The following is a 15,245-nucleotide window of genomic DNA, read 5'->3' on the forward strand; positions in this document are numbered from 1 at the left end:
GCAGCATCCTAGTAAACCTCTTTTGCACCTTCTCCAAAGCCTCAACATACTTCATATAGTGAGGTGCCCAGAACTGTAGTCAATACTCCAAATGTAGCCTAACCAGAGTTTTACCAAGTTGCGACATAACCTCATGACCTTGAACTCAACTAATAAAAACAAGCATTCCATAAGCCTCCTTAACCATCCTATTGACCCATGTAGTCATTTTCAAGGGGCTATGAACTAGGATCCCAAGATCTTTCTGCTCAGCAACACTGTTTAAGGATCTTGCCCTTAACAGTATACTGTCTCCTCGCATTTGCCCTACCAAGGTGCCACACCTCACATTTATCTGGGTTAAACTCCATCTGCCATTTCTTAGCCCATATCTGCAACTAATCTATATTGCACTGTATTCTTTGCCAGTCTTCTATACTATTCACAACTCCGCCAATCTTGGTATCATCTGCAAATTTACTAACCACCTATCTATGTTTTCATCCAGGTCACTTGTTTACATTACAAACAGCAGAGGTCCCAGCACAGATCCCTGCAGAACTCCACTAAGTACAGACCTCACTCTCGAACAAGTCCCTTCAACCACTATTCTGTCTTCTATGTGCAAGTCAGTTCTGAATCCAAACAGCCAATTTATCGTGGGCTCCATGCATATTAATCTTCTGGATTAGCCTCCCATGAGGGACTTTGTCAAATGTCTTACTAAAATCCATTTAGACAAACATCCACTGTCCTACCCTCATCAATATCTCTCATCACCTTGTCAAAAAAAAAACTCCCAAGCTGGCATGACCTTGCCATGCACAGTCATGCTGGCTGTCCCTAATTAGTTCAAGGGTTTCCAAATGCTTATACTATATATCCTATCCCTACGAATTTTCTCCAGCAATTTCCCTACAACTGACCTAAGACTCACTAGTCTATAGTTCCCAGGATTTTCCCTTGTTCCCTTCTTAAACTGAGGTAGAACATTAGCCACTTGCCAGTCCTCTGCAACCTTGCTTGTGGCTAAAGACACGAAGATATGGTCAAGGGCCCAGCAATCTCATTCTTTGCCTCCCTCAATAACCTGGGGTAAATCCATCAGACCCTGGGGACTTGGCCACCTTAATACTCATTAAGAAGCCCAACACTTACTCCTCGACCTCTAATTGCCCTAACATAGTTACACACTCAGCACTGATCTCCTGGTCCTCCATATCCTTTTCCTTGGTAAATACTGAAGCAAAGTACTCATTATATGCCTCACTCACATTCTCCACATCCAAGCAAATGTTCCTCCCTTTATCCCACCTTCTCCCTAGTTATCTTCTTACTCTTGATGAATGTCTTGGGATTCACCTTAATCCTCTTGCCAATGACTTTTCATGGCCCATCCTGGCTTTCCTAATTCCCTTCTTTAGTTCTTTTGTGACTTTTTTATGCTCATGTGCTTTGTTTGATCCTAACTTCTGAAGCTTTACATACTTTTCCTTTTACTACTTGACTAAATTCATCAGTTCTCTGGACATCCAAGGCTCTCTTATTGTTCCATACCCATCCGTCCTTATAACGGGAGCATACCTTTCCTGTACTCTGCAATTGATCTTCATTGACTTTTATGATAATTTTTGACTTGTATTTTCTAAACTATGCATGGTATTTGTAAAATTTCCAGTGCTGCCTAATTACCTTGTTAAACATGATTGCAATGATCAGTCTTCCAGAGCATAATCTGGTATGATATGATACTGATTAATTGGGATTATAATCTTAAACCTATGTATGCTCAAAATAAAATCCATTGAGATAGTAGAAAATTTTTTTTATATTTCTTTTTGCTTTGAGGAAAGTATTTGGTCTTTATGGTGCACATGTATCAAATTTTTTTAAGATTCAGGACCTTCCTATTAACATAAATATAATGTTTATTGTAATATTTAAATGAGAATTTCTTAAACTATCTTTTTTTGTCACAGCTGAAGAAAACATATTTGATTCACTCTCCTCTGATTCTGATGAGCCTGCTGCAGTGATGCAGTTTGATGTAGCAGATGAAAAAGAAGATAAACCTGAAATTACTAAAGCAGCAATCCAGAAACCAGCAGCCAAATCTCTTGGAGACAAAACAGCACCAAAAAAACGTGCTCTTGGTAAAAAGCCCACCACCACTTCTAAAAAAGGCAAGTGAACCTAAACCAGTACAGATGTGGTATGGCTACAACTGCATGGTCATGCTTGTTTCTTGAGAGAAGTTAGTCCACATCATTCCAAAGCATACTCATTGCCTTGCAATTTTTACACCTGAAATTCATTAATCCTTGTTCTGCGGAGGATGAATACGTCTATGTTCAACTCGTAAAATCATTTGATTTGCTTCTGTTCTCTCTTTTGGGGGCCTCGTCTATCAATAAGCTTCCTTGTGGTACAAACTGTACCCCCCATTCACTCCCAAACTCTCAATCCAAGGTAGCTCCCGCCTATCCCATGGTCTAACATCAGGGCTTTGGCTCAGCAGCCGACCTAGGTGCCAACTGTGCACACCATGAGAGACTGGCAGCAGGCCCTTTCCTTGGTCAATTCTCTGGCTCTACACCCCTTGAACTTGTTTTCTTTTGCTCCATTTGTATTGGCACATCGTGCGTGGCATCAGCTCGCCTAATTTAGGTGTCAGCAGCAAGTGAAATCTAAGGGCAACGGATACAACTGAGTTGGTAAGTGACAGGACCATGACCATCGTCTCATTTACATACAAGTGTTACTGAATTTCTTAGGCTTTGATTTCCCTTGTCCCTACTATTGGAGAGGAGGTAAAGCTGTTATTATTTGCAGACTTTGCTCAGCTGAACAATTCAGTCAGCAAAATTGGAGTTGTCCTAATTTACATTCTCATTTCCTGGCAGTTCAAGTTGTATTTGCTGTATTGTCACTGTATGGTAACAGAGTAATATTGCACTCAATAACTTGGTCTAAACAAAATGCAATTATTTCCAGATGAGAAACAGCCTTCCATCTTTGATGCTCTTACCAAAAAAAAGGCAGCTCCAAAATCAACTAAGTTGCCTGCTAAAACAAGCATTAATATATCATCCGATGAAGACAGTGCTCCAAAGAAAGTTGTGACTGCTAAGGCTAAAATACCCAAAAGGAAGAAGGTTGTTAACTCAGATTCAGAAGATGAATTTGGAACCATATGCGTAAAAACCACTAACAATAAAGTGAGTGTTGATACATTGTTTCAAATTTTATTTTAAAGATAATCAAAAAAGATTATTTAAAATTTAAATATCTTTGAAGTTAACAAAATGGAACTAGTAATATAGGAGTTCATGGATAACAATGAGATTTCTATCATATCTGTATGGTGAGTATGTTTTTAAGGAACTGGGAGGCCAAACAGAGGAGGAGATTATACATTAATTGGTAGAGTCCTTAAGGAGCATTGATAGACAAAAGGATCTTGGGGTACAGGTTCACAGCTCCCTCAACATGGCAATAGAAGTACATACATTGACAAGGAGGTGTCATGGTATGTTTGCCTTCATTGTTGGGTATTTGAGTATAAAAGTCCATAAGACATGGGAGCAGAATTAGACTATCTGGCCCATCGAGTCTGCTCCGCCATTCTATCGTGGCTGATCCTTTTTTTTTTGTTTTCATCTCCTCCTCAACCCCAGTTCCCGGGCCTTCTCCCCATAACCTTTGATGCCATGTCCAACCAAGAACCTATCAATCTCTGCCTTAAATACACCCAATAACCTGGCCTCCACAGCTGCAAGTGGCAACAAATTCCACAAATTCACCACCCTTTGGCTAAAGAAATTTCTCAACATCTGTTTTGAAAGGGCACCCCTCTATCCTGAGGCTGTGCACAGATGGGAGATGATTTGCAGCTACATAAAAACTTTGGTTAGGCCACATTTGAAGCATTGTGTGCATTTCTGATCACTGCTTTGAAGGAAGGTTGAGGAGGCTTTGGAGAGAATGCAGAAGAGATTCAGCAGGATGTTGCCTGGTTTAGAGAACAGAAGCTATAAGGAACTAATACAGAAGTTGAGGGGTTGTATATAAGAATGAGAAAACTTTCCCTTCAGCAGAGGTGTCTGATTGGAGGGCATAGGTTTAAATTAAGGGCTGAGAGATTTGAGGAAAACATTCCTCATCCAGAGGTGGTTGAAACAAAGATGTCTTACAGCCTGCTTTTCAGACACCTAGGAGTAGGCACAAATGCAAGTCAAAACAGTTTGGCTCATCCTATGAATCCTACTCTCGTGTACTTTGGCTTTGGCTCTAGCTCTAGCTCTGTAGAGCACTTTTCAATTCTGGAATTTAGGAAACACAACATCTAATTTACTCCCAGCATACTCCTCCAAAAAGTATCGTGCTAATAGCATTCATTTCTTGTGTCAAGGCATTAGATATAGGTTAATATTCTTGCAAAAATGAGGTAGGATCTTGTGTCCAACTGAGGCTGCGGTTTAAAGTGAAATGCAACAGCTGAGACTGCAGTACTCAACTCTTGCATTGCGCATAAATAATATAATGAAGAAAACCACCTGATGCAATAGATTCGCAGTCTGCTGTTCCTTTATTTTGGCCTGGTTTCAGTTCACCAAAGATGTGAAATGTCCTTTTTGTTGCTTTTAAAAGCTTTAATTTAAAGTGGATTGCAATTTTTGTCTTGTTAAATTTACAAGGCACAAATCTAATTACAAACCCCATTTCCAGAAAAGTTGGGATATTTTCCAAAATGCAATAAAAACAAAAATCTGTGATACGTTAATTCACGTGAACCTTTATTTAACTGACAAAGGTACAAAGAAAAGATTTTCAATAGTTTTACTGACCAACTTAATTGTATTTTGTAAATATACACAAATTTAGAATTTGATGGCTGCAACACACTCAACAAAAGTTGGGACAGAGTTAAAATAAGATTGAAAAGTGCACAGAATATTCAAGTAACACCGGTTTGGAAGACTCCACATTAAGCAGGCTAATTGGTAGCAGGTGAGGTATCATGACTGGGTATAAAAGTAGTGTTCATCAAAGGCTCAGACTTTGCAAGCAAGGATGGGTCGTGGCTCACCAAAATTCGTGAGAGAATTGTTAGTCAGTTCAAAAGGAACATTTCTCAACACATGATTGCAGAGAATTTAGGTCTTTCAACATCTACAGTACATAATATTGTGAAAAGATTCAGAATTCAGAGACATCTCAGTGCGTAAAGGGCAAGGTCGGAAACCACTGTTGAATGCGCGTGATCTTCGAGCTCTCAGGCGACACTGCCTAAGAAACCGTCATGCTACTGTGACAATTATAGCCACCTGGGCTCGGCAGTACTTTGGAAAACCATTGTCACTCAACACAGTCCATTGCTACATCCAGAAATGCAACTTGAAACTGTATTACGCAAGGAGGAAGCCATACATCAACTCTATGCAGAAACGCCAGCGAGTTCTCTGGGGCCCAAGCTCATCTCAGATGGACCGAAAGACTGGAACCGTGTGCTGTGGTCAGATGAGTCCACATTTCAGCTAGTTTTCGGTAAAAACGGATGTCGAGTTCTCCGTGCCAAAGATGAAAACGACCGTCCAGATTGTTATCAGCGAAAGGTGAAAAAGCCAGCATCTGTGATGGTATGGGGGTGGATCAGTGCCCACGGCATGGGTGAGTTGCATGTATTCGAAGGTACCATTGACTCTGAGGTGTATATTAGGACTTTAGAGAGATGTATGTTGCCATCGAGGCGACGTCTCTTCCTGGGACGTCCATGCTTATTTCAGCAGGACAATGCCAGACCACATTCTGCATGGGCTACAACAGCGTGGCTTTGTAGACAGAGAGCGTGTGCTTGACTGGCCTGCTGCCAGTCCAGATCTATCTCCTATTGAAAATGTATGGCGCATCATGAAGAGGAGAATCAGACAACGGAGACCACAGACTGTTGAGCAGCTGAAGTCTTATGTCAAGCAAGAATGGAGAAAATTTCCAATTGCAAATCTACTACAATTAGTATCCTCAGTTCCAAAATTATTAAAAAGTGTTATTAAAAGGAAAGGTGATGTAACACAGTGGTAAACATGCCTCTGTCCCAACTTTTGTGTGTGTTGCAGCCATCAAATTCTAAATTTGTGTATGTTTACAAAATACAATTAAGTTGGTCAGTAAAACTATTGAAAATCTTTTCTTTGTACTTTCTGTCAGTTAAATAGGTTCACGTGAATTAACATATCACAGAATTTTGTTTTTATCACATTTTGGAAAATATCCCAACTTTTCTGGAAATGGGGTTGGGGAATTAAATTTGACAAGAGAGAATGGGACATTTGTATAATGGCTTGGTCAATTTGAGATCTGCATGCTTGATAGGTCACCAGATAGTTAAAGGGGGAAAGCTCTTTACTTGTGATTTCACCTGGTACTCATACCATTTTATTCTTTTTGCTTGGTCAGTGTTTCCTCTTAGAAATTACAGGCCATGGTGTGGCTATGGTGATATTTTAATCATCTGCATTAATTTTAATATAAATTAGTGTAGTTTATTTTTGCCAAATGTACTTAAAGTGAAAATCCATGGAATTCATTGCTTCAGACAGCCATGGAGCCCAAAGGTATGGATGGGGTGAAGGTAAAAAAATGGGGTTTGAGGGGGATAATAAATTAGCTATGATGGAATGATGAAGCAAACTCAATATGCCAAATGACTAAATTCTGCTCCTATGTAGCATGGTCTTATGATCTGAAGGAAGCTGCAGCGGCTGGGTACATAGTCTGTTGCTATGGCTCAGAAGAGAGGGAGGGAGAAGAGGACTGCGGTAGTTATAAGGGAGTAGACACGAGACTCTGTGGATGCAATATGACACCTGGATGGTACATTGCCTCCCCGGTGCCAGGGTCAGAGATGTCATGATTGGTCCACAACATTCTAAAGGAGGTGGGTGAGCAGCCAAAAGACTTGGTACATATTGGTACTAATGAGATAAATAGGAAAAGCGAGGAGGTCCTGAAGAGAATTTGGGGAGCTAGGTAGAAAGCTGAAAAGCAAGACCTCCAGAGTAGCATCCTCTGAATTGCTGCCTGTGACATGAGCCAGTGAGGGTAAGAATAGGGTGATTTGGCAGATGCATGCATGGCTGAGAAATTGGCGCAGTGGGTCAGGTTTCATTTTTTTTCTATCATTGGGATTTCTGAGGAAGATACTGCATGACCTGTACAACAGGGATGGGTTACACCTGAACCTGAGGGTGACCAATATCTTTGCAGCAGGTTTGCTAGAGCTATTGGGAAGAGTTTCAAACTAATTTGGCAGGAGATGGAAACGGAAGTGATAGAGCTGTACAAGCAGAGGCAGTATGTAGTGAGACTATCGGAACAGGCTGATGATGGAGCAAAATTGCAGTCAGTGGAATGAATTACAGTGTTACGGGGACAAAATCAAAAAGGGTGACGAATACAGGACTGAAGTTGTTGTATTTGAATGCATGAGGCATGGAATAAGATGGATGCTCTTGTAACGCAGTTAGAGATTGGCAGGTATGATGTGGACATCACTGAGTCGTGGCTGAAAGAAGATCATAGTTGAGAGCTTAACATCAAAGGATACACATTGTATCGAAAGGGCAGGCAGGTAGGCAGAGGGGGTGGGGTGGCTCTGTTTTAAAAAAGTGAAATCAAATCCTTGGAAGGAGGTGACACAGGATTGGAAGATGTAGAATCCTTGTGGGTAGAGTTAAGGAACTGCAAGGCTAAAAAGGCCCTGGTGGCATTATATACAGGACTCCAAATAGTAGTCGGTCTGAGCTACAAACCACAACAGGATATAGAACAGGTATGCAAAAGGACTAAGGTTATGGTAGCCATGGGGGATTTCAGTATGCAGATAGATTGGGAAAATCCGGCCGGATGCCAAGAGGAGGAATTTGTAGAATGCCTAGGAGATGGCTTTTAAGAGCAGTTTGTGGTTGAGCCCACTAGGAGATAGGCTATTCTGGTTGTGTAATGAACCAGATTGGATTAGGGGGCTTAAGGGAAAGCAATTCTTAGGAAGCAGGGGTCATAATAAAATTCACCCTGTAATATGGGAGGGAGAAGCTAAAGTCGGATGTATTAGTATTACAATGGATAAAGGAAATTCGAGATATGAGAGAACAGCCTGGCTAAAATTGATCGGAAGGGGACACTAGCAGGGATGACAGCAGAGCAGCAATGGCTGAAGTTTCTGGGCGCTATTCAGAGGGTGTAGGATAGATACGTCTCAGAGAAGTAGTAGTACTCTAAAGGAAGGATGATGCAACTGTGGCTGACAATGAAAGTCAAAGCCAACATTAAAACAAGAGTGCACATATAGTAGAGCAAAAATTAGGTGGGAAGTTAGAGGATTGGGAAACTTTTAAAAACCAACAGAAGCCATAAGGAGGTGAAAGATAAAATATGAAGCTAAGCTAGCCAATATCAAACAGGAAACCAAAAGTTTTTTTTTCAGATAGACACTAGCAGTCTGCCAGAAGATCAAGTGTCAGGGGGTAGAGGTGAGTGCATTTGCTTTTACTAGGGAGAAGGTGCTTGGGAAACAAGGTAGATTAGTCATCTGGACCAGATGGACTTGCACTGCAGAGTTCTAAAAGAGGTAGCTGAAGAGACGATGGTGTGGAAGGCAAATGCAATGTTAGCATTCATTTTGAGAGGACAAGAATGTAATGCAGAGTCTTTAATGAGGCTTCTCGGAGTTTTGGGCCCCTTTATTTAAGGAAGGTGTGCTGACATTGGAAAGGGTTCGTGGGAATGATTCTGGGAATGAAAGGGTAATCATTTGAAGAATGGTGGCTCTGGGCTTGTACTTGATGAAATTTAGAAGAATGAAGGATGATTTCATAGAAACATAGAAAATAGGTGCAGGAGTAGGCCATTCGGCCCTTCGAGCCTGCACCGCCATTTATTATGATCATGGCTGATCATCCAACTCAGAACCCAGCCTTCCCTCCATACCCCCTGACCCCTGTAGCCACAAGGGCCATATCTAACTCCCTCTTAAACATAGCCAATGAACTGGCCTCAACACTTTGCTGTGGCAGAGAATTCCACAGATTCACCACTCTCTGTGTGAAGAAGTTTTTCCTAATCTCGGTCCTAAAAGGCTTCCCCTCTATCCTCAAACTGTGACCCCTCGTTCTGGACTTCCCCAACATCGGGAACAATCTTCCTGCATCTAGCCTGTCCAATCCCTTTAGGATCTTATACGTTTCAATCAGATCCCCCCTCAATCTTCTAAATTCCAACGAGTACAAGCCCAGTTCATCCAGTCTTTCTTCATATGAAAGACCTGCCATCCCAGGAATCAATCTGGTGAACCTTCTTTGTACTCCCTCTATGGCAAAGATGTCTTTCCTCAGATTAGGGGACCAAAACTGCAAATTGAAACCTATCAAATATTGAAAGGCCAACATGAGTGGATGTGGAGAGGATGGTGGGGGAGTCTAGGACCAGAGGGCACGGCCTCAGAATTGAGGGACGTCCATTTAGAATGGAGATGAGGAGGAATTTCTTTAGCCAGAAGGTGGTGAATCTGGAATTCTTTGCCACGGTTGGCTGTGGAGGCCAAGCTATTAGGTGTATTTAAGGCAGAAGTTGATAGGTTCTTGATTAGTCAGGGTATGAAAGGTTACAGGGAGAAGGCAGAAGAATGAGGTTGAGAGGGAAATGGATCATGATGAAATGGCAGAGCAGGCTCGATGGGCTGAATGGCATAGTTCTGCTCCTATTTATGTTTGTGTGCCATCCAGACAGATCATTCTACACACAAGTACAGTGAGATGGTAAAAAAAGAAAGGAATGCAGAATATAGTGTTACCATTACAGAGAAAGTGCAGTGCAGGTGACAAAGTGCAAGGGCTGCAGTGAAATGGACTCCATCTCCCAATCCATCTTTTAGCATATTGGGGGATGAATTTGGACATTGCTACAAACTTAAACTATAATTGAGCAGTCATTCCAACTTACTGTGGTGTCGATCATAAATTGGTGGTGATCATTTTGTTGCAGTATTAGGTAATGAGTGCTAATGAATGCTGCTACTTAGCTGATTAATATATTTGCTGTTGATTTTGGAAAGTCCATAGTAACCATTGCATTTCCTTTTAAGATTTTGTGCTTTTGACATTACTCAACTTGATAAAACATGGCCTAAATCTTCAGGGTTTTTTTATCTTTTTTAGAAATCCAAGATGCTGGACGATGATAGTTTCCACATTGATGATGCTGGACCCTCCAACTTCACTGTTGACATGGATATAGCACCCAGAGTTACAACAGGTCGTGCAAAAATGCCTGTCCGATACCAAGAGGAGGACGACGACGACTACTCTGAAGAGGATATATTTTAAAACAGTTCGATTTTAGCACTGCGCTGCTGATCTTGTTTCAAGTTTGACAAACTGGAAATATCAAATTTAGTTCTAAGTGTAGTTCTTCAGTTGTTGATGTTTTCCTAGTTTCAGTTTGGGTGGGTAGAGAGGGCAAAATTCCTGTTCTTGATTCTATCTTGATGAGATGAGAGGGGATAGTTGTTGAAATGTTGTTGGCTAATTTTAATTGTTGTAAATATTTGCTTATGACTTGTCCTTACACTCTCCAACCTGTTCTCTTACTCTTGCACTTAAAATATTTTTTCTTTAAACAGTTGTTCATTGTTTCAGTGGAAGTGTATTTGTAGCACAAAATAAACAGCTGTTTACTTTAGTCCATTTTAAATATTGCATTTTTAATTAGAACTTTCTTGTTCATCAGATTTCTTTAAACCTAATGGTATACTATTCCAAATCTAATTGTTGTAGTTCATCCATGCCATCTTTAAATGCATATCCACCGTCAACCCTTTAAGTATCATTTACCAGTCTATCTATGCAGTAACCCATTCATGGCGGGAGAGGCCAAATGTGCAGATTAACAGGGTCTTGAGTGCCTCATACCTGTCTGTTGCTGGGGGGGGGGGGGGGCTGAGGCAGAAAGTCGGTAACGCAACTCGCTGTCTCCTGGTCGAGGGCGCCCACCATGAAGTAATACATGGTGGCGTCTGAGACAATTTACCTGACCTGGAACCGGGCCTCCATTTGCTCAAACCAGACCAGGGGTTGGCAGTTTAAGGGAAACTGGAGCCGAGTCGTTCATGTTGGGTCCAAATGCCGTTGGACCGTCGGGGTCACCAGTGTAGTCGCGCTGATGCGCTACGAGTGAAAACAACACACCGACTTGAGTGTGGGTTAGATGCAAGCAAGATTGTAGCTGAGTACAGATGAACCCAGTTAAAATGGAGGGGGGCCTGCATAAACCCAATAAGCAGCATCCTATAAAAACTGCTGCACCTGACGGCTGTTCAGGGTACAGTGAAGAAACTAAAACATGATGCGATATTCAGAAACTGCGACAACTACGAATTTATATGGCCAGGAAAGAAGCCCAATGGATCGCATGGATTAACAATATACTATACTGCCCTTAAGACCATACCAATATTGCATCCCATTGTGGTAAGCCCTACAACAATCCTGAATCATCTGTCTCTATGGCACCTGAGTCCCATGACAGATTTGCCTTCACCCTAGGTGTGCGGCATTATACATGGACCAGATTAGCCCAGGGATTCCACAATAGTCCAGCCATTTTTCATAAGGTGCAGTTTTTGGAAAAGCTCAATCTAACGCACTAGCGGTTGACATGCTTACAATATGCAGATGATCTACTAATCTCTTCAGAAGAAGAAGCAGGTCACTTAGGGGTGATAACCAGTGTTTTAGAGATGCTGTGAGTCCACACAAGGGTCAGATAAGAAAGCAAACTGTACACCATTCCCCAGGGAAGGAAGGACAAGGTAGATGACATTTGTTCAGTAAACGTAGGGAGTTAGGGTCTATTCAGTTATGGCTGTAATTTCAAACCAGTGGCCCCGATACAGATCTTAATTAAAGGAGGGAAGCCCCTTCTGGAAGAAATAAGATGGGGGGCCAGATGAGGAAAAGGTTTTTGCAGATATCACAAAAGCCCTGGTCTTTGCACCCACGCTAGGGTTACCAGATGCGGTTCGCCCCTTTCGCCTATACTGCAGCAAGACAGTAGTTGGTGGTGCAGGACCATGGGAAGAAAGCCAGTGGCATATCATTCAAGGAAACACACCCATTGCGGTAGGACTTTAGACTGTGCCGCATAGGCAGTGCGAGTAAGTGAACTAATTGCAATGATGGGACACCTCTTACAATGCACATCCCGTACCATTGTAGAGCTCCTGAATACCAGGAGGCTGAGAGCAGTCACCAACAGCAGATGGGCAGGTATTCAGCATAGGCACCAAATACAACAACTGCTGAAAGCAGTGAGTCTGCCAGCAGAGGTGGTAGTAATTAAAGTTAACATCAGAAAGGGGAGAGTAAGGAGCAGAAAGAAAATGAGTGGGCAGGCATCAAGAGGCAATTGAAATTACAAGTGTGTAGGGAGAAACAACTGAATACAGTTTAGTAAAATTTTATGAAGAGAAGGAGAAAATAAGCAAAGGAGGGACCAGATGGGAGCTGGACACATGGGGAAGAAGGAGTTGTGGCACCACCATGTATTAGGATACTGGATTTGTATCATAGGGTGATGCATCAGGGAAGGTACAGCATGATCACGATCCTCCGGTGGGGGTGATGAGAAATTCTGCTGCCATTGTATCATATGTGCCCAGCATAACCCTGGTATGAGCATAAAGCTACTGCTAGCAAATCAGCCACAGCCAAGGGGACCCTGGGAAAGTATCTAGATGGACCACAGGACTCCTGCCAAAAAGTAGGGGAAAAGCTACTGTCTAGTAATTATGGATCACTTCACCTGCTGGGTAGTGGCTTTCCCAACAAGGGACTGCACTGCTGCACGGATCCTAGTTCAGGGAATCCTAAGGTGGGGAACCCCAGGTTCAGATGAAGGAGCACATTTCACAGGGAAAGTGATGAGGAAATGTGCTGACTGTTGGGGATTCGACAATAGTTCCATGTACCCTACAGCCCCTGGAGTTCAGGAATGGTAGAAAAGATGAATTGAACAATCACAAACACCTTGGACAAAGCTATAGCTGAGACAGAGAAAGACATGGGTTGGTGTATTGCCAGGAATCCTGATGAGATTACGGGCAACTCCAAACTGCACGCTGGGTCTCAGCCCCTACGAATTATTGATGGGGCAAGCAATGTGACTCCCTTCTGGAGTAACTAAGGGTTGCGAGGAGCTTGGGGCTTACAGGGATAGAATGACACAGTCTGTCAAAGACCTTTGTAACTTTGCTTAAGGACTGAGCAAAACAACAACAGCACATCGCTGATTCAGAGAGAGCCAGAGGGAAAGGTGATAGTCCTCCCACACCCGGGTGACTAGGTCATGGTGAGGGTGCTACCTGAAAGGGAGGGGGTTGCTCCCAGATGGATAGAACCACAGATGGTACTTTTTAGAAGTGACACTTGTGTCTGTGTGCAAACTTGGCGAGGCAGCTAGTGGAAACACTGGACTCTGGTTAAACTATGACTCACCTTGTTGCCCCTACAGACAGAGCGGGGAATCAAGTGTACCCAGTAACCATGTAATTACAGAGAACCTAAGAGACCAACACCAGACATGACCACAGTTGATGAAAACAGACCCACAGCAAACATGAATGCAGAGGACACTGAGCGTGACAGAAACCAGTGAATAGCATGCTAAAGTGTAATGGTAATCATACTCTAATGAAGGCTGGTTGCTAAAGGTAGATGATTAGTTGAACAGCATATTACAGATAAGATATTGGGCAAAATAGATGAGGAGGAATTTAAGTTAAACCAGAGACAGCAAATTCCACAACTTTGACAGCATGGCAGACTGAGAAAAATTACATACGGCATCTGAAGGCAGTCACCCCCAGCCTGAATGGGAAGTGAATACAAATGAGCTGGGCCTTTTCAGCAGTCAGGCCAGTGATCAACTGGACAGTTCAGATGGGGGTGCCACCAGGGAGAGGTCCTTGCAGACCACAAGAAATAGGAGCAGAATTAGACCATTCAGCCCACCAAGTCTGCTCTGTCATTCCATCGTGGCAGATCTCACTCAACCCCATATACTGTACCTGCCTTGACCGATCAGGAAACTATCAACTTCTGCCTTAAATATACCCGCAGACTTGGCCTCCACCACAGTCTGTTGCAGGGCATTCCACAGATTCTCTACTCTGACTAAAAAAATTCCTCCTTGTCTCTGTTCTAAAAGGTCGCCCCTCAGTTCTGAGACAATGCCCTCTGGTTCTGGATACGCCCACCATAGGAAACATCCTCTCCACATCCACCCTATCTAGTCCTTTCAACATCCAGTAGGTTTCAATGAGATCCCCACACATTCTTCTAAATCCCAGTGAGCATAGGCCCAAAGCTGCCAAATGCTCCTCGTATGTTAACCCCTTCATTCCCAGAATCATCCTTGTAAACCTGCTCTGGACTCTCATCCTTTCAGAGATATGGGGCCCAAAACTGTTGGCAATACTCCAAGTGCAGCCTGACTAGTGACTTATAAAACCTCAGCATTATCTCCTTGCTTTTATATTCTATTCCCCCAAAATAAATGCCAACATTACATTTGCCTTTATCACAGACTCAAACTGTAAATTAACCTTATGGGAGTCTTGCATGAGGACTCCTAAGTCTCTCTGCACTTGATGTTTGAACCTTCTCCCTATTTAGATAATAGTCCACTCTATTGATCCTTTTACCAAAATGCATTATACCTTTCCCAACCGTATTCCATCTGCCACTTTTTTGTCCATTCTTTGTCCACCCTACTTATCACTTGAACTCTAACAGATTTGTCAGATGATTTCCCTTTAACAGAAACCATGCTGACTTTGGCTTTTTTTAAATTATTCTCCAAGTACCCCAAAACCTCATCCTTAATAATAGACTCCAACACTTCCCCAACCACTGAGGTTAGGCTAACTGGCCTATAATTTCCTTTCTTTTGCCTTTCTCCCTTCTTAAAGAATGGAATGATATTTGCAATCCTCCAGGACCATGCCAGATTCAAGTGATTCTTGAAAGATCATGCCCAATGCATCTGTTATCTCTTCAGCAATCTCTCTCAGGACTCTGGGATGTAGTCCATCTGGTCCAGGTTACTTATCTGCCTTAAGACCTTTGAGTTTGCCTAGCACTTTTTCCTTTGTAATAGCAATGGTACTCACTCCTGCTCCCTGACACTCACGGGCCTCTGGCACACTGCTA

The 15,245-nt window shown here is 42.5% G+C and overlaps 1 protein-coding gene across 1 annotated transcript in view; it reads left to right on the plus strand.

Annotated features, from left to right (window-relative positions):
- Window positions 1–10,716, plus strand: part of top2a (DNA topoisomerase II alpha) — a 50,031-nt gene extending 39,315 nt beyond the window's left edge. The window contains exons 33-35 of the mRNA XM_063037974.1: window positions 1,959–2,162; window positions 2,974–3,197; window positions 10,194–10,716. Of these exons, the coding sequence (XP_062894044.1) occupies window positions 1,959–2,162; window positions 2,974–3,197; window positions 10,194–10,361 (596 nt within the window). The 3' untranslated portion in view covers window positions 10,362–10,716. The remainder of the gene's footprint in view (window positions 1–1,958; window positions 2,163–2,973; window positions 3,198–10,193) is intronic.
- Window positions 10,717–15,245: the final 4,529 nt, after the last annotated feature.

The sequence above is a fragment of the Mobula hypostoma genome, chromosome X1, assembly GCF_963921235.1.
Source record: "Mobula hypostoma chromosome X1, sMobHyp1.1, whole genome shotgun sequence".
Taxonomy (NCBI): Eukaryota; Metazoa; Chordata; class Chondrichthyes; order Myliobatiformes; family Myliobatidae; genus Mobula; species Mobula hypostoma.